Genomic DNA, 22,068 nt, shown 5'->3' on the forward strand with positions numbered 1-22,068 from the left:
TAAAAATGAAACAAGCAAAACCAAAAGTAGTAAATCAGTCGGACCGGAAATAGCGGCTGAAAACAGTCGACTGAAACAGTTACTGGCAAAAAGTAGTAAAATAAGTCGAACCTAAAATAGCGACTGAAACAGTCGATATTCCCAACGCTAGTAATTACTATTTTCGGTCTCTAGTTTTTTGACTTTCGACTATTTTTTCGTTACTGTTTCAACTTTTCTGCGACTGCTTCGACTGCCTGTAGTCGATAGTTCCCAACGCTATGAATATATATTTTGCAGATCTAACCATAATTCTGTTTATATATATATAAAGATTTTAAAATATTAACTTTAAAATGTTTTATAACAATAATTTTCGCAATATATTAAACAAACTTTTGAGTTCAAAACAAACCTATAGTCTAACTAAAATATCCATTCCGTAAGTTGATTAAAATGGCTGTATAATATGTTATAATGTTAAATGAAGTTGCAGACAATGTAGCAAGTCTATATCTCACCAAAAAGATGTAACAAGGACTAAATTTACACTAAAAGATTTAATTCATCATATTACTATGGGGAAAGAGTTTTATTTAAAACAGTTAACCAGCATTTTTCATACTATTGACTTCAGTGAGTTAATGCAAAAAAGTTATTGTTTAATTAGACTTATTTTTTGTATATTTTATAGCTAAACTAACTTCTGATGAAGCTCTATTACTGTTGAAATGTTGTGGTGCAGATGTACCCGATTCATCTTGTGAAACCAGACATAGCATATGTCAAAATTTATTTAATGGTCTAAAGAATGCCAATAATCTTAATATTGACTTATACAATTGTTATATCAGAATATGCAATGAAAATAATACGCATATTAATTATAATGAATTTTTATCAACACTAAAATGTCTTCCGGATCAAGAAACATACAAATTGTTAATAGAAAATTCTTGTCAATTAGGAAAGGCAGAAGACGCTTTTATTATTTTAGATATAATGAAAAAACAAAACCTCCCAATTGACATTGAAATTTTTAACAATTTAGCATTGGCTAATTCAATCCATGGGTTTGTATGTTGATTATATTACTATACTTATAGATAATTATTAAATATTCTAGAGGTTTGAAATTATCAGAGATTATTTTGAATATAATGAAATCAGCACAAATAGATCCTAATAACAAGACAAAAATAGCTATTTTGAGGGGATTGATTAAAAGAGGAGATCTTAAAGATTTCACAATTGCTTCTGAGCTATATAACTTTGAATTTACAGGTGATGAATTTTTGTTATTGTTGAAAGAGTTGGGGTTAATGGGCAATGAAGATTGGCTTTCCTTGGTAACAAATTAATATATTGAACTAAAGCATTGTATGTAAATAAAATGTATTTTGTTTAGATTCAGAATAATTTTAAACATATCCTAGTAACACAAGAAATGGAAATGAAAATAGAAAATGTTTGCATTCATTTGATACATATGCAAATGCCTGTATCAGCTATGAAAATATATGAAAAATTTATACAACCTATTCCAGCGAAATTATATGGATATAAGCTTTTAAAGGAAATGTTGCATTGTAAAATTGTAAGTTATTAAGTTTAAGTTATTATTTTTTCACAAGGCTTCTTCAGGATACTGACATAATTATACCTATGGCCCAGAAACTAGAGAAGAGTGGTTTGAGTGAATATCTTCTTGAAGCCTTAACACAAGTTACTTTAAAATTACAATATACAGAGGCAGCTTGGGCTTTGATTAATGCATTGAATATAAAGAGACCTCATTATTTTTGGCCTTTGTTTATTCATTATGGTAATATAACTAAGGAAAATGGTACTTCTACTATACATAACAAAAGGGCAAATATTATTTAGTGTTGTTTAAGGTGTATTCTATGTTTTGAATAAAATGAAACAATATAATTTAAAAGCTGATGAAGAAACATTGGAAAATTATATATATCCATTTTGTAATTTGTCAAACTTGAGATTGCTTATTCAAAAGATGCAAAATGCTGGGTATAGTGTTAGAGAAGCACTTAGCCCACTTATGGTAAATGCTTTGAAAAGAAATGATTTAAAAGAAGCATTAATGTTATGTAAATATCTATTTAAGGATTAAAATATTGGGTTGACAACAAAGTACTTTCAATTTTCTAGTTATGTGCAAAATTAAATCTAAACTGAAATCTGCTGCTGATAAAATCATGTAAATGTAAAAACTTTGTAATTTAATCTAAATATGATATAAAATATTAAAAGAAAAACAGTAGTGTAGAAGCATAATAATATAGTTGTGAACATTAAAAGTATTTTTGTACCAACCAGTATAATTTTAATTAAATAAGACATAATAATTAAAACATAGTTTGTGTTAAAATATTTATAAAAAATGTATTGAAGATTTAATTTTAGGTAATTCATACAAAGTTACCATTAGTGGGAATACAATTCCAACACTGCTTAGTAAATGTTGGATTGATACCAAACAGTTATTATCTGTAGTAAATATATTGAAGAAATACTGTGAATGTAACAAAAATTGTACTGATGCTGTAAGTTATTTTCTGAATGGGTGTTTAAAAAAATGTAAATCTCAAAAAGATTATCAAGAATTCATTAAATTAGTTCAGGTAATAATCATAAAAATAAACACACTGTTATAATATGATATATATTTAATAATTTGTTTAGATGCTAAAAGAAAATAAGCTAACTATTAGTCTGCAATCAGCAGGATATTTACAGCATTTAATACAGTCTTGTCAAACAAATTTAGAAAACAGCTTATTTAGTTCTATCAATACAATTGTGGATTTTAATCAACAGTTTAATGATGACATTCAACTGCCCCATCCAGTAAGTATTTTTATCCAATTGCAAATTATATAATTGTTTTACAAATAATGTTATTAGTTAAAGTTCATAAATATTTCAGAAAGATATGGATACTGACAGTTTAGAATGTCATTTAATAGAATTAGAGTCAAAAAACATGGAAACCCGAGGAGTTCTAAGGAAACTAATGCTGCAACATGCACAAAAAGGCAATTTACAAAGAGTAAAAGAAATATTAACAAAACTTACAGAATTGGGGTATGACCTTCAATATTTCTTTGGCTATTAAATTAATTATTTTCTCTATTAGTTATGAAATCTCATTTGGGATGAAAAGTGTTATAATGCACAATTTAATTTTGGGTGGTCATGTTCAAGAAGCCTTTCAACTTTACTCAGAAATTACTACTACATCCAGTTATAAGTTGGATGATTTTAAAATTATTGATTTAGCAACTTTATTGCTAAAAAACAACAGGTTTGATGAAGCTTTTCATATTTTGAAAACGTCATTTTTAAATAGGTAATAATAAAATTCTATGTAAAAATATTATTAGAAATGGGTAAGACTATCTGAAAAAATTCTGTACTTTTTAGAAAATCATATAGAAATACAAAGTTAATTGAAAGAAATTGCTGGGAATTATTACGTGCTTGCAAAGATGCTGATCAAATAAGAAAAATGTTTAATTTGCTTTTAGAAAATAAATTATGCAAACCTACGAATGTGATTTTAGGACCAATTATTCGTTGTCATCTGAACAGGTTTGTTTGGTGTGTAACATAAAAGATAATGTATAAGGAGATATTTTACAGTTCTGACGTGAAAAGAGTGACTGAAACTTATATAGAGTTTGCAAATAAGTATGCCTGTACTCCTTTACAATTGGAAATTTTAAAATTTATTTTAAATAATGGAGATTCCACTTCTTTACAAGATGTATTACAGGCAACTGAACAAGTACATGGGATAGGGCCTGCTCGTGTTGGTTTAATAGCTGCATTGGCTGAAAACAATCAGAAAAATAAATTAAGAAGTGTTTTAGGGGTATATACACTGGTTTTAAAAATTAGTATGATTTATAATAATGTTAATTTCAGAACTTAACTGTCCCTATTAAAAAATTATTAGAAAGACGCTGTGAGAGGTGGGTAAAAGAAAGTAAACTTGAACCATTACTCTGTCTAGCAGAGGCATTTGATGGATTACCAGAATTAATTATCAGCAGAAATTATATCTATATGTGCATTGTTGACGTATATAGTAAGAATTAACATCAATAATGAAAATATTTTATAATGTGATTTTTTATAGGACTTAAAAATGACCATCTTGGAGCCCTCAACTTTTACAATAACCTTCCAGAAGAAACTTATAGAACTCCCAGTTTAAAAAATAAAGTTAATAACATAAACTCTACCAGTACTAGTCAAAATAGCTAATAATGTTTAAAAGCTAATAAATTTTCTCTAACATAAAATTGTACCTCCAATTTTTGATCATCTGGATTACTAGGCTTATGCTAATTATCAGGCTTTTCCTTCTGATCAATGAATGAATGATTTTTAAATAATTAAATGTTTTTCTATAAAAATCATATACAGGATGTACTAAAAAGTTCCTTTATCAAAAATAGAATTAAGTAAACAATACTCTACAAACTAATTTGAACAAAGGAATTATTTTTTAAAGGCTTTAACTGTAACTTCTGTGGATATAATACTTTGTAAATAAAAAATCAAACTGAAACTACCTGTGCAAATAAAAATACCAATGTTTCCTTTTTATATTTATTTTCCAGCTTATATATAACAAAATTCCATATCTTTAAGCAACTAAAGCTGATGCTGTGCTTGATTCATACTTCCAGTTAGGTGCCAAAACATTTTTGGTCTTATAGTACCTAGCTAAACGATGGATACGTGATTCAACCAGGATAAGACGGAATTTACTATCCTTATCCTTTCTGTTTCTTTCCAAATGTTTGCGGATAGCTACAGCTTTTTTGATTAGATAGTACAAATCTTCAGGGAGATCGGGAGCTAAACCAACTGCTTTCATTATTCTCAGAATTTTGTTACCAGTAACAAAACGTACTTGTGCAACTCCATAGGAGTCCCTAAGAATAACACCTAAGACATATATTTATAAGCACCATAAAGTATATTCCATAAATATCACTTACCAATCTGTGAAGGAGTAAGACCTTTTTTGCCGAGTTTAACGATATGTTCTTTTACCTCTTCGGGGGTTACCTTCAACCACGTAGGTACACTTCTTCTGTAAGGTAAAGCCGATTGGGCGATACCTTTACTGAAAAATTAAAATTCACATTTAGAATAAAAGAAAACACGTAAACCACGAGGTAACCTAACCTCTGGGTTGTGTATATTTATATTCCATATTAAAAATTTATTTTCTAGACACATACAACTTGTTTAAAGATCATTCAAACGGATTATTTGAAATACTTACCCAGGCGCGTGCATACGACCCATTTCTATGATATTTTTCTTCAAACCACTACAAGAAGAATGACCGATACGCTAAAAAGAACTACTTGTCAACAAATTTTCTACGAGTTGCCATTATCGCATTACTGCGCATGTCAAGATTCTACGAGACGAAACGTATGTCGTTGTCAAAGAAACACCGGATATCATTCTATCTCACTTTATGTCTGCGGTTTAGTTGAGATAGCATGTTTCGAATACTACTCTTAATTTTCGCTCGTGGGAAATGTATAATGTCAAAAAAATTGATGGCTTCTCTGTAGTAACTGTGGATTATCGGTTTTTTCGTTGATTATTAGTATAAATTTAAATCTGTAGATTTAGCAAAATATTTCTTTTTAATAAGTTTTACATGATATTCGATTCAGTTAGTCGGTCATACCGCAGAAAACCAACATGAGTAGTGATGAAAGTGAAGTTAATTCTCGCCATAAGCGTAAAAGAAAAATACGTCGCTTGCCTGATGACAGCCCGGCAAGTACTTCTAGCGGAAGCCCTATTATAGGAGGTACATCATATAGAAGACGCAATGTTGGTCTAATAGTAGAAGATTCCTCCGATTCAGAAAACAGTGACAGCTCTGATATTATTATAAAAAGGAAAAAAGTTGGTGTATGTAACTACTAATACCCATAGATATAAAATAATGATTGTTTATGGTTGGTTGTCATTTCGGTTTTACATATATTTTGCATTATTTATATTTATTTTGCGTGAATTGAGGCTTTTGTTATGTTTTCATTAAATTAAATTCATTAAATGCTATTTAAATATATGCTGTCTCAGTTTTAATAATTCTATTATTTTTAGCGTCTTTCAAACATTTCTGATTCAGTCAGTGATAACGACTCAAGTCCCATAATAACAGCTAGAAATAGAAATGCAAGAAGGGTATTAATAAGTGGATCAGATTCCAGTTCAGATGACTCAGATATTGTACCTGTGAGAAGGAATAGAACAGCTCCATTATCAATGACAGATTCAGACAGTGATAGTCAATGGGAAAGCGATTTTTCTGACCCTGAAAATAAGGTATTTTAAATATAAATTAAAAAGAAATATATTTTTTTTAATATGTATTCTGATAGGCTTCAACATCCAAAGTTATGAAAACATCTAAAGATACTGTACCTGAAAAGTCCATTGACTCAGATTCAAGTGATGGTCAATCAGAAAAATGTCCAATATGTTTGATATCTTTTCGGTTACAAGAAGTAGGTTTATTGTATAAACAAAAATTCAATTTATTATTTTGAAAATACAATTTTAGGTTGGATTACCAGAAAATTGTGAACATACTTTCTGTTTAGAATGTATTCAAGAGTGGTCAAAAAATATGAATACATGCCCTGTTGATCGAAAAGAATTTAAGTAGGTCTAATATTGTTCTTAAAGTTTTCTTATTTTATATTAAATTTTTTAGTTCTATCACAGTCAAAGAATCATGTGAAGGAAAGATCTTAAGAACAATTCCCATAGGGAAACCAGAACCTCAGAATGAAATGGTTATTTTGGAAGACCCAACATTTTGTGAAATTTGTGGATCTAATGATCATGAAGATAGGCTTCTTTTATGTGATGGTAAACAATTTATAAAAAATTTTGTGAAGAAAACTTTTAATATATATTTTTAGGATGTGATCTTGGTTTTCACCTTTATTGTCTTACACCACCATTAGATGAAGTTCCAGAAGGATCATGGTATTGTAATGATTGTGGCCCAAGTGTCAATGTGAATATCGATATGGAAGAAATAGCGGGGCTATTTGATGATGCAGAGGAACATTTTGGCAGCCATATTGTTTTAGGACATAGGAGACCAACTTCTAATAGGTGATTTAATTAATATATATGATTAATTACATGAAAGCTCTAGTTTAGATAAACTTTTTGTTATTCTCCATCATTTCTCTCATTCTTGAAGTGCCTTCAAGTATCATTGTATATATTTTGCAAAATATCAGTAATTGTCCTTTGTGATATTAACATAATTTTAATAATTGAACTGATAATAACAAAAAAAACTGAGCTCACATATTTAGATTGGAGCTTTTGCCATTACTTTGAATTTTTATTTATCATCTGTAAAGATATTGAATTCAATAAATTGGTAAAAAATATTGACACATTTTCTTGTAATTTTTAATGACAGTATATTATATTTTATAAACATCACAAAATTAAAGAAATTAAATTTAATCACACTCTTTTTCTTTATGGAGTTATTTACATATACTTAATGCAATTTTCATGCTTTGTTCTTTTGCAATATGTGTAAAGACATAGATTTATTTTATTTGGTTCATGTTAATACCCCTGCAATATTTGAACTAAACAAAACCAAAAGACATTTCAAGATATGTTGTACATTATTAATCATGACATTGTCAGGTAAGTATAAGTGAGTTAGGCGGGCACGTTTGTTTGAATGTAATTTAAGAATTCTTTTACAATTTCTGTTGATTGTTTAAAGCGCTGCCGTAACTTAATAATAACTATATAATAGTGTTGATAATAATAACAGATAAGTAATATATAAGTCTAATTTTTGCTTTACATTAAGTTATCATTTCAATAGGTTTTTAAAGATATTAACCAAAAAATAATTGTAATTTTTATTAATAACTATTTTTCACCAGTGTTTTATTAAAATGTAACATTATTTTAAAAATTCTAAATTCTACGATAAAGTCGTTTGTTGAATAAAAGTTATTAAATCTAGAGTCCTGCAAAGTTACCGATGTCAAATCATCGATATCAGGTGTCATAGTAATGTCACTGCTTTGTAACAAATACTAATTAATAAAGTGTATTTATTATTTAGGTGATCACATTTGGTAAATTATATTTAATTTATATTTCTTTTAATTATTGCATTTAAAAATTATATGTTAGTGACCCATACTCACTTACATTTATAGAGATGAGGTTTTTATTTTTTTGGATTGATAATACAGGTGAGGCAAACATTTAATAGCGGTGGCAATGAAAAATGTTTTTTTCTTCGTTTCATACAGGTTGATACCTCGGACCAGACAATCGGAACGTGTTCGGAGGAGGATTCAGGATAGTCGTATACAGAGACAACGTCAATCGTTCGGTACAAGCGACGCCATACCATCGACATCATCGGATTTATCAACTCGAGTACGGTCAAACGCAGTTTCCAGCACTACCGGTACAGATCAAAATAGACAAAGGAGAAAACGAAAGAGAAGACCGAGACGATTGAAACCGAAATATCAAACGGTTTATGTTTTAGATGAAGTGACAGGCGAAGCTGTTCCTGTTCGAAAGCTGGTAAAGAGAAAAAGGAAGAATAGAAGAAGAAAAAAGAAGAACTTGTCGCCGGCCGAAATGTTAAAGAAAAGCGTTAAAGCTCGTTTAGCAGCACAATTAGGGATATGTGCCCCACGAAACGTCCCTCAAAATCTACCAGATGTTCGTATAACAGCAACAAATACAAATAATATAAACCAGAATCGTTACAATGCCGGTATTATCAATATCGACTTATACGGGTCTCGGTATAACCTGAACGAATACATTGCAGAATCTGAAGATGAAGGTATATATAATGAAAATGAACTCTCTGGCACGAGAACATTAATGGCAAGACGAGCACCTAATGCCGCTGATGTCATAGCTCTACGAAGGACCGTACGTCGTAAGGCTGCTATTGTTGAAGTTCCTACGGTTTCTAGTTCTACTGATGTTTTGAGCAGTATTATGAGTTCACAAGAAAAGTTTTTATCAAAGGACGCCGTGATGTCGGTTGATTCAACGGGTAAGGTTATAATCGAGAAAAAAAAAGATTCCATTCTGAACAACAACAATTTAAATAAACCAAACTTAAATTCATACACTGTAAGAGAGACTCCTTATGGCAATCGGAAAAGCACCGGCAGCAGCGGCTACTCATCAAATCAGAACTGGTCCAATTCTCGAATGTATCGGTCAATGGGATCTCAAGATTCATCTTATTATTCTGCTTCTAGTTCAAGTTACAATCAAAGCAACAATAGTTCGGGTACTAACAATGTTGCTTCTGGCGAGCAATTGAACGATGCCCCACAAGATTATACACAGAGAACGCTAAGCGAAGCTCAAATGCTCCAAGATACTGAAGATAAGAAAAATGGGTCCGCGGGAAGTGAATCTGATGTTGATATATATAGTGATATTGAAAACGAAACTGTTTCAACTAGCAAAGTTGAAGAAGGTTTTAAACCTCCTTCACCTCCTAGTCCTCCTATGGCACAAATTCAAAACAATACACCAAATACTGATGAGGATAATGACTCAGAATCTGGTATGGTCATTGATACCGAAAAGGTCTCTGATGAAAACAAAGAACCTGTTACTTCAACTGTGGAAAATACTTCAGAGCAAGCATATAGTCCTGAAAGGCCAACTTCTAGTCCAGGTCGAGCTTCTTACAGTCCTGGTCAACCCACTGATAGTCCCGGAGAAGAAGCTTACAGCCCAGAAAGACCAACTGGTGATGAATCAACAGATCAACAGTTAATGGTGACTGATGAAATTCAGTCGGGAACAGTACAATCTACAAAGAATAATGCTGAAGATGAAACTCATGATAATTTGGAAAAAATGGATGAAGATGAAGATTCAAATGATCGCTGCCCCAATTTCAGTATTTACTCGCGAACCAGCAAGAGTGTTGCTTTAACTACTGATATCACTTTGAATTCATCAAATTCCATCAAGGAAAGTAGCATATCTGGAAGCTCATCACAATCTGAATCTATAACTAATGTAAGCAAAATTGAAAATGCTACTGTGAGTAGTGAGTTAAATAGTGTTACAATAGAACCATTGGTTGAAAAAATTAATGTGAGCAACACTTCAACCACTGAAAGTCCTGAAAAAGAGCCACAAAAGACTACTTCATGGAATACTGGCACTTTATACAGCGATTCAGAAGATGAAAGCATCGTTAAGAAAAATACTAATTCGTTTGGAATTTCTGATATAAAAGATATGACAGAAGATATTCTAAGTGAAGAAGAGCGCAGTTACACACCCTTGTTAGATGAGAACAATGACAAGCATAGAGAAGGATTAGAGGGTCTCGACACAGAATTGATTTCAGACGAGGATCGAAATGATTTCGACGAGTCTCATGAACTTAAGACCATTTCTGATGGAGATGCATTAGAGATAAACGCGAAGGAATCGGAATTGGATTTCACAAGGCCAGAGGAATTTGAAGAAGGAGAAATTATTGACAAAAATAAAGATAAAACATCAGCAGAACAGGAAGTTTCGGCGCCTGAAAAGACGAAAGATAATGAAAAAGCAGAGGATAAGGATAAAAGTGACAAGAAAGATGACTCTAAGAAGAAGAAGAAGATTAAAAGTAAGGATAAGGATGCAAATGGTATAGACAAGAATGGCAATAAAGAAAATGAAAATAAGCAATCAGCTTTTAAAAAGCTGAGCAAAACTAACAAAGATAGAAATTACAGGGACAAAGATAAAAGTAAGAACAAATCACGAGACCGTTCACGAAGTAAGTCGCCTGATAAATCGCAAGAAACAAAGAAACGAAAAGAAAAACGTAGAGAGATAGAACGTTACAACGTGCGTGCCCTGATTGCTGAAAAACCCAGACCGCCTCCAAAAGATCAGTTCGGTCGAGATTTGCGTCGTTCCGCTTCCAGATCTCGAAGTCATTCAAGGTCTGTCTCTTACACACCACCTTTGGTTGGTCGATCACGTTCCCTATCCATTACTCGCAGTCGCAGATCGTTGTCTAAAAGGAAATCTAGATCATTGACTAGATCATTATCAAGAGGTCATAGATCACTGTCTAGGCGACGCTCCAAATCTAAAGATAAGACCAGTAAGAGGAGGGGCAGATCGCGTAATCGTAAATCAGCAAGTCGATCCAGGTCACGATCAGGTGGCAGACGACGACGAGATAGGTCCAAGTATAAGAAGAGAAAGCGATCGGGAAGCAAAAGTGGTAAAAGAAAAAAGTCGAAGGAACGACAGCCGAACAAGAACAAGAAACGTATCCGTACCAGCAAAAGCAGAAGTAGAAGCAAAATTCGGTCACGATCTCGATCGGTATCTCCTAAGCGAAGACGCAGAGACTGGACCCCATCATTTTCCAGATCCCCAAGCCCGCAAATTCATCATGTTTCTCCGTCATGGACACCCCCGAGAGTTGAGAATCCTCAGACTTTGCGAAGCCAAAATTTGACAGTAATCCTCAACAATGATGCTGCTAAAAAGCGAAAAAAGGATAAACGTAATAAAGATAAGCGTGACGTAGCTTCGAAAAAGAGACGACGGGAACGGGATCGGACTCCGCCCCCATCAAAGGAAGTTTTCGCTTCTGGAGACAATATTCTGGTTAGTGTTAGTTTTAATAACGAAAATGAGACTAGGGATGTTACGACTAGAGATAGAAGACGGAAAGACTTGCCACCGGAAGAACCTAAGAAAAAGAAAGAAAGGAGAAACAGACCTAAAAAGGATCTCTCCGGTATTAAACCTGTGGCTATTATCGATTTAGAGCGGTCACCGTTCCAAGAAATTGTTGGGTCCCCTAAGGATGTTATTATATTAAGCGATAGTGACAACAATGAGAATGAAAATAGAAACATTCAGAATATTTGTGATTCGTCTCAACAAGTTGCCAGTCCAGAAAGGTCACCGAATTATACTACTGGTCCAAAAACACCTCCTGAACCCAGCATTAAGTTCTCCTTGATTCCAAAACCACCTCAATTACGTATAATCAGCAATCCGCTTCATGAACCTGGTGCAACAACTGAGGAAGAAATGCAAAATGAAGTCAATAATACTCCGCATAAAGGCCCTAATACACCTCCAGAAGAACCACCTACATCTTTACCTAGTTCCCCCGATGCTTACGACCCATTCGAACCAACTAAAAGTAGATCACCTACACCAGAACCTAATCAGATTCAGAATGGTACAGGAAACGAGCCAAACCATCAGGAATCAGACAACAGTAAAGCTGATTTGAATAACATGGAGAGCAGCGGACAGACGCCTGATGCCATAAAGTCTTTAACACCTCCTATAGCTGATATTCAGCCTGCTGATTCCCAGAGCAGTATCCAAGAGATTTCAGATTCAAAATCACCAGATCAACAGAGAATCGGTGTGGTAATTAATCAAATGATTCAAGCACCCAATAGTAAACCTGTAGCGCAAACAACGCCATTCAGCTCAGTACCCAGTTCTATAATTACCACTACCGCAGCTTCTAACAGTTTAACGACATCGCGCATCAATTTCCTTAGCTCAACCGTTATCACAATGCAGTCGAATATACCTCAGAGAATAGTGTTACCAAATCAGGTGAAATCAAGCCCAGTGAAAATACCACCAACAAAGGCTGCTGTTAAGTCGACGCCAATCAAACCAATGCAATCGAAAGTAAATAATAAAGCAACAAAGAAGAACAATCGACCGCAAAACGGTGGGAGCCTGGAGGATGTGAATCTCGATTTTGACTCTCCTTACTCGCCTGGTTCTAGCGACTATGAAGATCTGTTTGAGCCACCAACTGAACCGGCTATGAACACAGGTAAAACCAGCAAAAGCAATAAATCAAAAACCAACAATTCACAGAAACAGTCAAATTTCGATGCATTGTTTGGCGGTTCTCCAACATTCAATAAGAAAAAGAAAGGAAACAAGAAGAGTGGATCGAAGACAAAACATGTGGGTGTTAAGGTGGACGAGGATAGTCTTAAGATTTTAGAGGAATTGCCGAATTCAGCGGTCGAAATGCAGGTCAAAGACAAGGTCTGTTGAATATAATAATTTAACTGAATATAATTATTTGATTATGTCACTCTCTTTTATAGTTCCTTAAAAAATTAAACAGACAAGAGAGAGTTGTTGAAGAAGTTAAGCTAGTTTTAAAACCATACTACAATAGGAAAAAAATTACAAAGGATGAATACAAAGATATTATGAGGAGAGCTGTTCCCAAGGTAATTTATAATCTTAGTTTTAATGTCTCTCATTTCATACTTGGCTATACTTTTTTTATTTAGATATGCCATAATAAATCTGGAGAAATTAATCCCATAAAAATTAGGAGTCTAATTGAAGCCTATGTGAAGAAGATAAAGCATAGCAAGAAAGTAACATCTTCGAGCTCTTTACCTCAAAAAGTAGTGTAATAAACCTTTTAATTAAGACAGTTTTATAATTCTCTGTTGTAAATAATTTTATTAATTAACTAGTAAGTAAAATTAAGCGTATAAATTTATTTATATTCACGATGTGATTAATTTAATTATTGTATATGTTTTAAGGAGTAGTAGATCAGAAATATATGAGTGTATATTGCACTGGAATATTTGTTCTTTACTTAAGTAAAATTGTATGTTTGAAGTGTGTACTGAATGAATAAAGTTTCTTATATGTTATTAACTATCTGAAAAAGATAAAAACATATTTTTTTTCTAATTCAATAAACAAATTTTGTTGATATCTATCAACGTCTTATTTATTTATCACGAGATTTTCCAGCTTTTCATATTTTATTTATATCGCATTTGTCAAATAAATGTTTGATAGGTATTCAATTCTTACTATATGTGTAGTTTTTTAGTGAATCTGTCAAAATAACCAGAAATATTGCAGCAAATATTCATTACAATCTCCAGAAATTAAAACATCATTAAGGCTTTCCTTATTAATTCACTCACATGTGCGTTCAATAACGCTGCCTAATCTGCGGCTGAATTTGAACGATGATCTGAGTTATATTGATTTTAATGATATGCGTTTTCAGAAAAAATACATAAAGTTACACGATCTTCTAGTCGTGTAGCTTTTGTATTATCTCTGCGAGAAATGACTATACCTCCTGTTGGAACCGTGTGCTATGGTTGGACGAAAAGAAAATTGATTATCAGCCTTCTGTAGCGCTTGTTATTTATCGTAGATTCGTAAAACTTGCCATGGTGATTTAGCACCAGTAACTAACTACATAATAAACAACAGGTTAAAAAGACGTTGTTATCACATGGCTATACCAAGCTATCAACATCGATCGACTCGTCCTAATTGAAAAACTTTATGTTTCAAACATCAATTGACCGTTATATATTTGTTAGCTTTAAGGAAACACATTTTCCAAAAATGGTAAACAATTTCTATTTTCTGCTTTTTCACTCCATCATATCGTCCATTATGGATGTTATCCAATAGAAAGAAGATAATTCATTATTATTATAATACATTATCGAAACTATTTAGGTAACACTCAATCGACATGTTTCTTTCTGTCGTAAAGCGTGAAAAAAAAAAGTTATCTCCAAGATTTTTTAACTGAGTTTAATAAGCTTAAGTAATTTAAACATATCTTCTGGCCATAGCTAACTTCTAGAATACATTTTTATTTCAGTAATTTTTAAATAAATTATTGGTTGATTGATATGGATTATATTTTTCAATGTTACTTTACATATAAAAATAATTTGTTTTTTTAAATAATCTATCTAAAATTGTAACCAATAGTCATTAGGTATGGAATAAAACATCTATATATTTACTCTTATACTGTATAATTATTATATTTTATAGTATATATTCTATATGAATCATAGCAATATTGGAAATTGTACATCACTAGGTATAGAATTAAAAAACGTTTTCTAATTATTCTTATGTTCTATAATTTAGCAAAATTGAAAATTATTAGAAATAGCATCTACTTTGATTTGCTGGTGGCGAATCCGACGCGGTTGTTTCCAAAGTCGAACTCGGTATAATATTTCCCAATAAAGACATCCCCCAAGATCCATAAAGGCCCTGCAGGTGCAGGTATATCCATACCAAGGAAGCCTGATATGCAGGCTGTCTGTCCTAATTCACTTACCTTAAAAATAATAAAATATTGATAGAATAGGAATTGATACTACATATAAAAGCGAAAGGTTTTTTGAAATCATAAATGTTATGATAATGACAGTATTACCTGCAAAACATAGTCTTTTCCTTCCAGAACAAACTTTTTACCAGCTAGAGTAAATTCAATCTTTGGTAATGAAGGAATGAGTTTGCAATCTACAAAGTATTCACCATTTATTATGGCTGTAGCTCCAATAGCCTTATTAATGCCTGCAATTTCTTCAGAGGGGCCAACAATTAAGCTGGTACCTAAATAAAACACAATTGTTACATAATTACAGATATGCTAAATTTAAATTATCACTAACCAGTATCAGCTATAGCTTCACATCCACCCTTACAAAAGGTTGTTCCATTAATTTCCACGCCGTCCATTTTAAACTGCCAATAGGCTTGCCTATCAACATTGAGGTAGGTGAAATCTCCTTCGTAATAATTAGGATCGGAACCTCCCAAAATAAGTTCACCGCCAACATTTCCATTAGGGTCTCTGAAATAATGGATTTAGGATAGAGGTTCATAAAACTCAAATAGAACCACGTACCTGTTGAGATAAAAACTGAAAACCGGCTCAGAAACTACACCCTGAGCAATCATATTGTTGAACACTGGAACGACACCGTCTACGGCAATTTTGGGGTACGCCATTCCGAGAATACCATCGAATTTAGCGGCGATAAATGTGAGCCCTGGTTCGTTAATTGCTTCTCCGAAAGTTTGACTCTTCACAACAGCACCTCCTAACTGCATTACAAGGAAATATAGTCATTCGGGTAGAAAAACAGAAAACGGTACGTGTCCGTATATATTTAATTTACTTAAACCGAATATTATATAATTATTGAATACTGTTTCCATCATCTAATATATATACTTACGTTAACGGTATCTGTAGATAAGTAACCGGAAAGGCTACCCGATCCATAAGTGATGGTTAATACGGTACCATTAGCTTTGTAAGTTGATGACTTCTCAGCATCATATTTGTTATGCAGTACTATTATATAGAACATATTAAAAATTAGTGAATATTAAATCCGTATTATACATTAATCTACCATTATTTACTTTGCTTTTTGGGGTAATAAATAAACCAAACAAGACAAATTACTTTTCATTAAAAAAACTAAGAATGCTTATGTAAATATATAAAACATCAACATCAATATTGCAATTGATTAAAAAAGATAAATTATAAATACTTACAGCATGCAATATTTAATAGACTGCAGTGTTTAGAAGGTACCCACAAGTTAGATGAACCAGTATCAAAAATAACATTGAATGTTTGTGGTGGCGTACCAATAGATATAGGTCCATAATATTGAGCCTGAAATAAAAAAATAAAAATAGGTGCTTGGCAATACGGTAGTAATTACTACGGCTAAATTAGCCGATGACACTGCCATACTTGGCTATTGGAGACAATAGTCAAGAAGTAACTAAAAAACTACAACACACAAGTGTTATAGATCTATAAATACATAATGATGATCCCATGTAGTAATAATGGTAAAAATCTTTAAAATCTTATAACTCTTAAATCTTAACGAAAAATTCAGCTGAATGGGTATAAAAAGGCAACAAAACTATTCAACTTGAAATATGGACAAATAATTGTTCAGTCAGAAGGAAATCTCTATAATATTAGTATAAATATTCCAAAATAAAGTGCTAATAAGATGTATCCTGAACACATCAAGATATTACCGGAATGATTATTTACACCGAGACCTTTGAATGCTTCGACAATCATTGAAGAAATCCAGATTCATAACAAGACATTATGACATACTCCCATTTTAATATTAAAGTACTGTAACTCCAAATAGTACAGACAAAAAAGTAAACTAAACCGTTTATGTAGTGAAATTAATTTAATAGTATAATTAATAAAACGGGAATTAATATGCGAACACAAATTATTCATTTAGGAACTTCTAGATTAGTACCAAGTTTTAAGCAATTATAATCTAGTTATTGTCAAATTAGTGTAACATCAAATAATCAAGGAGGAAAATTAAGAACACTTATTTGTCATTTAGTAGGTTGCAAAATAAATTTTGTAGCTAAAAAATCATTTTATGAAAAGTAAAAGTGTAAAATGATTTTTTATTAACTTCAAGGAATTATAATAAAATATTAACACCTAATTAATAAAAAGAATAATGAACTCTTGTGTTTGCTTAAAAAACGCTTACTGACAAAATTAAAAGGTGTTGTTTATTAAACAAATTGCTTGCATATATGATAAAAATAAAATATGGACATGAGCCAATTTTACAATATAAATATTCCAAAATGAATGTTATTTGAATTCCAAAACATTGTTAAATATGTTAAATGCTATTCAAATGAATCATATTTACTAATAGTCAAGTAAACTTTAAAATTAAAATGTAAAATACTCCGCAAAAAAAAACTAAAAATAGATATTGTTTTCAACATTTATAATTTGAAAAATAAAACTTACATCCAAATAGTTAGTTAGTGGTTCTGGTGTTGCACTAAGAGATGAATACCTCAATCTAACTTGCTGGACATGAGTACCCACTTCTCTTAAACTATTTCTTACTGTTTTGCCCTTTGTTAGAGGAATCCTACGAAAATCACCAGTAAAAGTACATATTAAAATATTTAACGTAATTATATGGATAAATACAATCTATAGATTCTTGACCCTTGACTTAAGTCGTAATCAATGATAAGACAAATGTACAACTACTACATTAATTGTAATAAAATAATTGCTTTCATTGTTTTTATATAAAAATACAGAAATGATGTTGCAAATTATTCATGAAATAAGAATAACCAATCTATCACGTCAAAAGCTAAAAATCCATTACAAAGAAAATGTATAAATTCGATTCTAGATTATCTATAACAAATGTATTGCATTACTCATAATTTATACTAAACGAAATATTTAATAATACCTACCTAACAAAGTCTTTGCAATTTACTGCTGCAAACAAGCAAATAAAGAGCAATGAAGTAAAACGTGCCATTATTATTGAAAAAACAAAATTAATATCAACAAAATACCGATAATTATTAAAACTGTTATCTGATTACTCGTACCTCAACCGGCAAAACTCATTGTCGATCTAATAGGATTAATTGAAAATGTATATATATATGTTCACAATGACATATGATTTTATAAATGGTTTTGTGTACAGCTTATGCAACCGAATAAACACTCTAAAACTAATCATTCAATAAATAATTCTTATTATTAGTATATTTGCTAACCACAGATTTCATTAAACATACCTTTTATTAATTCACATTAAAATCATTTTATTATTTATTTACTTAAATTTACTCGCTACTTATTTCTATGGTCGCTTTCATAGAAAAAATAGAAATTTCACGGTATAGGCGACCTTGGGGAAATGTTTTGTTTAGTCCAATCAACCTTAGCGCTGCGATCGCAAATTGTGATTGGCTAGTTTTTAAATTGTTGGAACCGCCACTAAAACGGAATGTGATTGGTTCGGTCAAATTGTGCGAGGCCATCATTTTCGGGCATCCATTGTTGTTTGAAGTTTAGGTGTTTGTTAAAGTCAAGATAACTTCGTTTCACGTTGTTTATATATTCTGTTTTACATTAATTGTTATTGAGTAATATAAAAATTTATTACTATGCATCCGTGTAGTAAAAGATGCAGTGTACCTGGGTGTAAATCTACTACCGAAATCAGACATCGGTTCCCGAAGAATGATCCCGCTCTTTTCCAAAAATGGATCGATCAAGTTAATAGTAGTAAACTATCTGGATTAACCACAATGCAAATATACCACCGGCATCGTGTGTGTCACAGACATTTTAGTGAAGAATTTAGGGTAACCCTTCCTTCACGAACAGGTATTAGGGCAAATGCATATCCAACATTGTTTTTATCAGGTACATATAAAATTATCTATATATCTATTATATGTTTGTTTATTTATTGTTTGTTTACAGAAAGTCAACTTATTTATAAAGACGTTAATGGTAACAATGAGAACATTAATTTAAATAATCTTCCAAGTTGTTCGAGTGCTGTCAATGTGATATCTCCAAATAAAGAAGTCTTGCCAGAAGGTACTAATAAAAACCATTTAATTTTAGAATATCTTTAAAATATTTGTAGTTCTTATACACATCTTTAACTTTTTAGAACAACAATCGCAATGTTCAATAAAAGAAACTCCACGAAAAGGTAATACTTTTGATACATAATTTGTATAGTTAATACTAGGGCTTTTTTTTAGCACGTAAAAGCTACAGTGGCATTATAAGGAAATTTGGTTCCTCTCGTCAAACATATTTGTCAGATGAAGTTAAAGATATTTATAACAAAGTAGTAACGTCTTATAAACATGTCACAAGAAATAAGAGATTAGTTGCCTCATTCAAAAGCAGATTTGCAAATATTAGTTCAAGTTTGCGTGCAGAATTACTAAAAAACTTATTTGAACATGTTAATAAGCCAACAGTAGATTTCTTTTTTTCTCAATTGGCAAATCAACCGAAGACACCTAAATCTACACGTTTCACAATTCAGGAAAAAGTTTTTGCTATTGCTCTTTTAAAATCAAGCGGCAAGACCTATAAATTATTGTCAAAAATATTTGCTTTTCCCTCAAAGAGTACTTGTTTAGCATTGCTTAGGCAAATCCCAATGCGAGCAGGGCTAAATGAGCAAATAGATCCTGTATTGTGATGTTTGACGAGATGAGCCTGGCTCCCAATTTGCAATATAATATTAAAGAAGACTGTATCGATGGCTTGGAGAATACAGGGAGCTATAAAAGGGCAGCCATAGCAGACTATGTAAATGTGTTTATGGTGAAAGGATTATTTAGAAAATGGAAACAACCTATCTCCTTCACATATTCAAAAGGACCAATTAAATCGACATTATTAAAACATTTGATTGTTAAAGTTATTGGAAAATGTCGGGAGATAGGTTTAAAGGTCCTTTGCACAGTTTGCGACCAAGGGTCTGCTAATCAGGCTGCCATTAATAGTTTGCTGACCCAGTCAAGAAGTTGTTCTGAATTTCAAGTAAATGGGGAAAAGATAATTCCACTTTACGATATCCCTCATTTATTTAAAGGAATTCGGAACAATTTGTTAAAAAAAAAATTATACATTAAACTTGATAACAAACTAAACATTGCAAAATGGGAGCATATTATAGATCTGTACTACATCGATAGAGATGCGCCTATGAGGATATGCCCAAGATTAACAGAACAACATGTAATTCCAGGCAAAATAAACAAGATGAAAGTCAAGATTTGTACACAAGTGTTCAGCTATACAGTGGCCTCACATTTGGTGACTTTCTCAAAGTGGAGTAAGTATGCTGAAATATATCATGTATTAATAATAATTATAATTTTGTCTTGTTTTCAGAAGATAATCTTCCGAACGATGCTGAACAAACAGGTGCTGTTATAGCCTTTTTGGATAGTTTATTCGATAGTTGCAATTCCAGCAGCAAAACAGCGCCAGAATTCAGGCCTCTCCTTGAAGCCTTATCCTTAAGCTCACCACATGAGGAATTTTGGAGTAGAGCTATTATGTGTTTAAACAGTGCCAAATTTTATTGCCCTGTTAAGAAAGTATTTGTTACTGTGCCATCAATCAAAAACTTAATTGCTACTTTAAGGGGATTTATTTCCTTAAAGAAATCAGTTTTGTCTAAATTTAAAAATAATCACATTTGTTTAAGGAATCTTAACCAAGATTCCTTAGAAAATTTTTTTGGATCTATTAGAAGTCATGGAGTTAGAAACATACATCCTTCGCCTAGTATGTTTGAGAAATCTTTTAAAGCACTTATCATCACTTCATTTTTTTCACATCATTCGCCCGGAGCAAATTGTGAAGAAGATGAACATGTTGGCGCTTTAGATAACTTACATTATTTTTTAACTGGAGATGTAGCATCACCAGAGGTTGTAGAATCACCAGTTGAGTCTATATTTTCAGTTCCAGAGAACTTTGCTCTGATGAAAACAAGAGTGGAACGTTGCACGTTAGTCTATATTTCAGGCTATTTGATAAAACTTCTGAGAAAAAAGACAACGTGCAATATCTGTCTACATTCTACATTAAGTAGTTCCACAGATCAAAAACTCGATACTGATTTTATAGAAGCGATGCAGCCGCGTAGACCCAAATTAACAACTCCATCAAGACTGTTTTACTATACTGTTTGTAGATCTTTAAGCTATCTCTTTTATTTAATACCTAGATTTTGTCATAAAAATAGCATATCTGTTATTCTGAGAGATGTCTTAAAAAAACACATAAATTTTAAACGTTTCAACTGCCCAGTCCATAGCGATTTTGAAGACCACATTTTAAATCTTATTGTCAAATGTTCATTGTATTTTTGGGTTAAACAAGTTAATTCAATATTAACAGGGAAGGACTTAAAGTTTACCTTCAGTATAGCACAAATACAAGATAGAACTCTAATAGATCCTATAAAATTGATGGCACTAAACAAATACGAAAAAGGGAGCAGGCGTTATAGAAGAGTATTTTAATTATTTTGTCTGGAGTATGGGGCTTTTAATTTTTTTTATTTACATTTTTGTAGTTTATTTATTTTTGCTTTTTGCAATTATGTATATTTCTGTTGTTTTTTATTATTATTTATATTATTTACATTTATGTATATTTGTATAGGATTTTATTTTAATAAATTAGTTTTTTAAATTAAATTCGATTTTCATTCAAATATTATTGGCCAGCGAATGTGACGTCATAAAATAGTCACGTGAAAT

The 22,068-nt window shown here is 31.7% G+C and overlaps 4 protein-coding genes across 6 annotated transcripts; 2 read left to right on the forward strand and 2 right to left on the reverse strand.

The window, feature by feature from the left end:
• Positions 1-180: 180 nt before the first annotated feature.
• On the forward strand, positions 181-4,610 carry LOC143190300 (leucine-rich PPR motif-containing protein, mitochondrial). 3 transcript variants are annotated; one of them, XM_076394510.1, is made up of 15 exons: positions 181-421; positions 470-615; positions 674-1,052; positions 1,106-1,328; positions 1,388-1,576; positions 1,624-1,825; positions 1,878-2,090; positions 2,395-2,624; positions 2,686-2,850; positions 2,930-3,087; positions 3,140-3,352; positions 3,427-3,594; positions 3,646-3,877; positions 3,931-4,093; positions 4,145-4,610. In XM_076394510.1, exons 1-15 carry the CDS (start codon positions 336-338, stop codon positions 4,270-4,272), a joined length of 2,895 nt encoding a protein of 964 aa, XP_076250625.1. In that variant the 5' UTR covers positions 181-335; the 3' UTR covers positions 4,273-4,610. The 3 variants fall into 3 exon arrangements, with proteins under 3 accessions (XP_076250625.1, XP_076250627.1, XP_076250626.1); XM_076394512.1 differs by having other exon boundaries at positions 2,407-2,624; XM_076394511.1 differs by having other exon boundaries at positions 227-421; positions 476-615.
• Positions 4,607-5,452, reverse strand: LOC143190304 (small ribosomal subunit protein uS15). The gene is made up of 3 exons (XM_076394517.1): positions 5,306-5,452; positions 5,016-5,143; positions 4,607-4,962 (listed from the first exon to the last, which is right to left on the reverse strand). The coding sequence occupies exons 1-3, from the start codon at positions 5,326-5,328 to the stop codon at positions 4,658-4,660; spliced, it is 456 nt and encodes a 151-aa protein (XP_076250632.1). The 5' UTR covers positions 5,329-5,452; the 3' UTR covers positions 4,607-4,657.
• A 49-nt stretch (positions 5,453-5,501) lies between these two features.
• Positions 5,502-13,852, forward strand: LOC143190298 (uncharacterized). Its single transcript, XM_076394509.1, has 9 exons — positions 5,502-5,955; positions 6,154-6,375; positions 6,432-6,557; positions 6,614-6,714; positions 6,767-6,924; positions 6,978-7,176; positions 8,361-13,152; positions 13,215-13,343; positions 13,407-13,852. The coding sequence occupies exons 1-9, from the start codon at positions 5,740-5,742 to the stop codon at positions 13,533-13,535; spliced, it is 6,072 nt and encodes a 2,023-aa protein (XP_076250624.1). The 5' UTR covers positions 5,502-5,739; the 3' UTR covers positions 13,536-13,852.
• A 1,058-nt stretch (positions 13,853-14,910) lies between these two features.
• Positions 14,911-18,452, reverse strand: LOC143190302 (lysosomal aspartic protease). Its single transcript, XM_076394515.1, has 8 exons — positions 18,217-18,452; positions 17,747-17,873; positions 16,480-16,603; positions 16,152-16,270; positions 15,818-16,017; positions 15,582-15,763; positions 15,341-15,522; positions 14,911-15,241 (listed from the first exon to the last, which is right to left on the reverse strand). Exons 1-8 carry the CDS (start codon positions 18,282-18,284, stop codon positions 15,074-15,076), a joined length of 1,170 nt encoding a protein of 389 aa, XP_076250630.1. The 5' UTR covers positions 18,285-18,452; the 3' UTR covers positions 14,911-15,073.
• Between the last annotated feature and the right edge of the window lie 3,616 nt (positions 18,453-22,068).

The sequence above is a fragment of the Rhynchophorus ferrugineus genome, unplaced genomic scaffold (genome assembly GCF_030347505.1).
Source record: "Rhynchophorus ferrugineus isolate W39M unplaced genomic scaffold, kcgeb_rfMv2 rfM2, whole genome shotgun sequence".
NCBI lineage: Eukaryota > Metazoa > Arthropoda > Insecta > Coleoptera > Curculionidae > Rhynchophorus > Rhynchophorus ferrugineus.

Excerpts from the sequence above, each read along its gene's own strand:
- LOC143190300 (XM_076394510.1), top strand. The coding sequence starts at position 336 with ATGTTTTATAACAATAATTTTCGCAATATATTAAACAAACTTTTGAGT. Across the intron at positions 1,329-1,387 it reads ATGAAGATTGGCTTTCCTTG|ATTCAGAATAATTTTAAACA; the intron begins GTAACAAATTAA and ends TATTTTGTTTAG. Across the intron at positions 3,595-3,645 it reads ATTCGTTGTCATCTGAACAG|TTCTGACGTGAAAAGAGTGA; the intron begins GTTTGTTTGGTG and ends GATATTTTACAG.
- LOC143190302 (XM_076394515.1), bottom strand. The coding sequence starts at position 18,284 with ATGGCACGTTTTACTTCATTGCTCTTTATTTGCTTGTTTGCAGCAGTA. Across the intron at positions 16,018-16,151 it reads TATCTACAGATACCGTTAAC|TTAGGAGGTGCTGTTGTGAA; the intron begins GTAAGTATATAT and ends CTTGTAATGCAG. Across the intron at positions 15,523-15,581 it reads TGAAGCTATAGCTGATACTG|GTACCAGCTTAATTGTTGGC; the intron begins GTTAGTGATAAT and ends TGTTTTATTTAG.
- LOC143190304 (XM_076394517.1), bottom strand. The coding sequence starts at position 5,328 with ATGGGTCGTATGCACGCGCCTGG. Across the intron at positions 5,144-5,305 it reads GGTCGTATGCACGCGCCTGG|TAAAGGTATCGCCCAATCGG; the intron begins GTAAGTATTTCA and ends TTAATTTTTCAG. Across the intron at positions 4,963-5,015 it reads TCTTACTCCTTCACAGATTG|GTGTTATTCTTAGGGACTCC; the intron begins GTAAGTGATATT and ends TATATGTCTTAG.
- LOC143190298 (XM_076394509.1), top strand. The coding sequence starts at position 5,740 with ATGAGTAGTGATGAAAGTGAAGTTAATTCTCGCCATAAGCGTAAAAGA. Across the intron at positions 7,177-8,360 it reads AGGAGACCAACTTCTAATAG|GTTGATACCTCGGACCAGAC; the intron begins GTGATTTAATTA and ends CGTTTCATACAG. Across the intron at positions 13,153-13,214 it reads AAATGCAGGTCAAAGACAAG|TTCCTTAAAAAATTAAACAG; the intron begins GTCTGTTGAATA and ends TCTCTTTTATAG.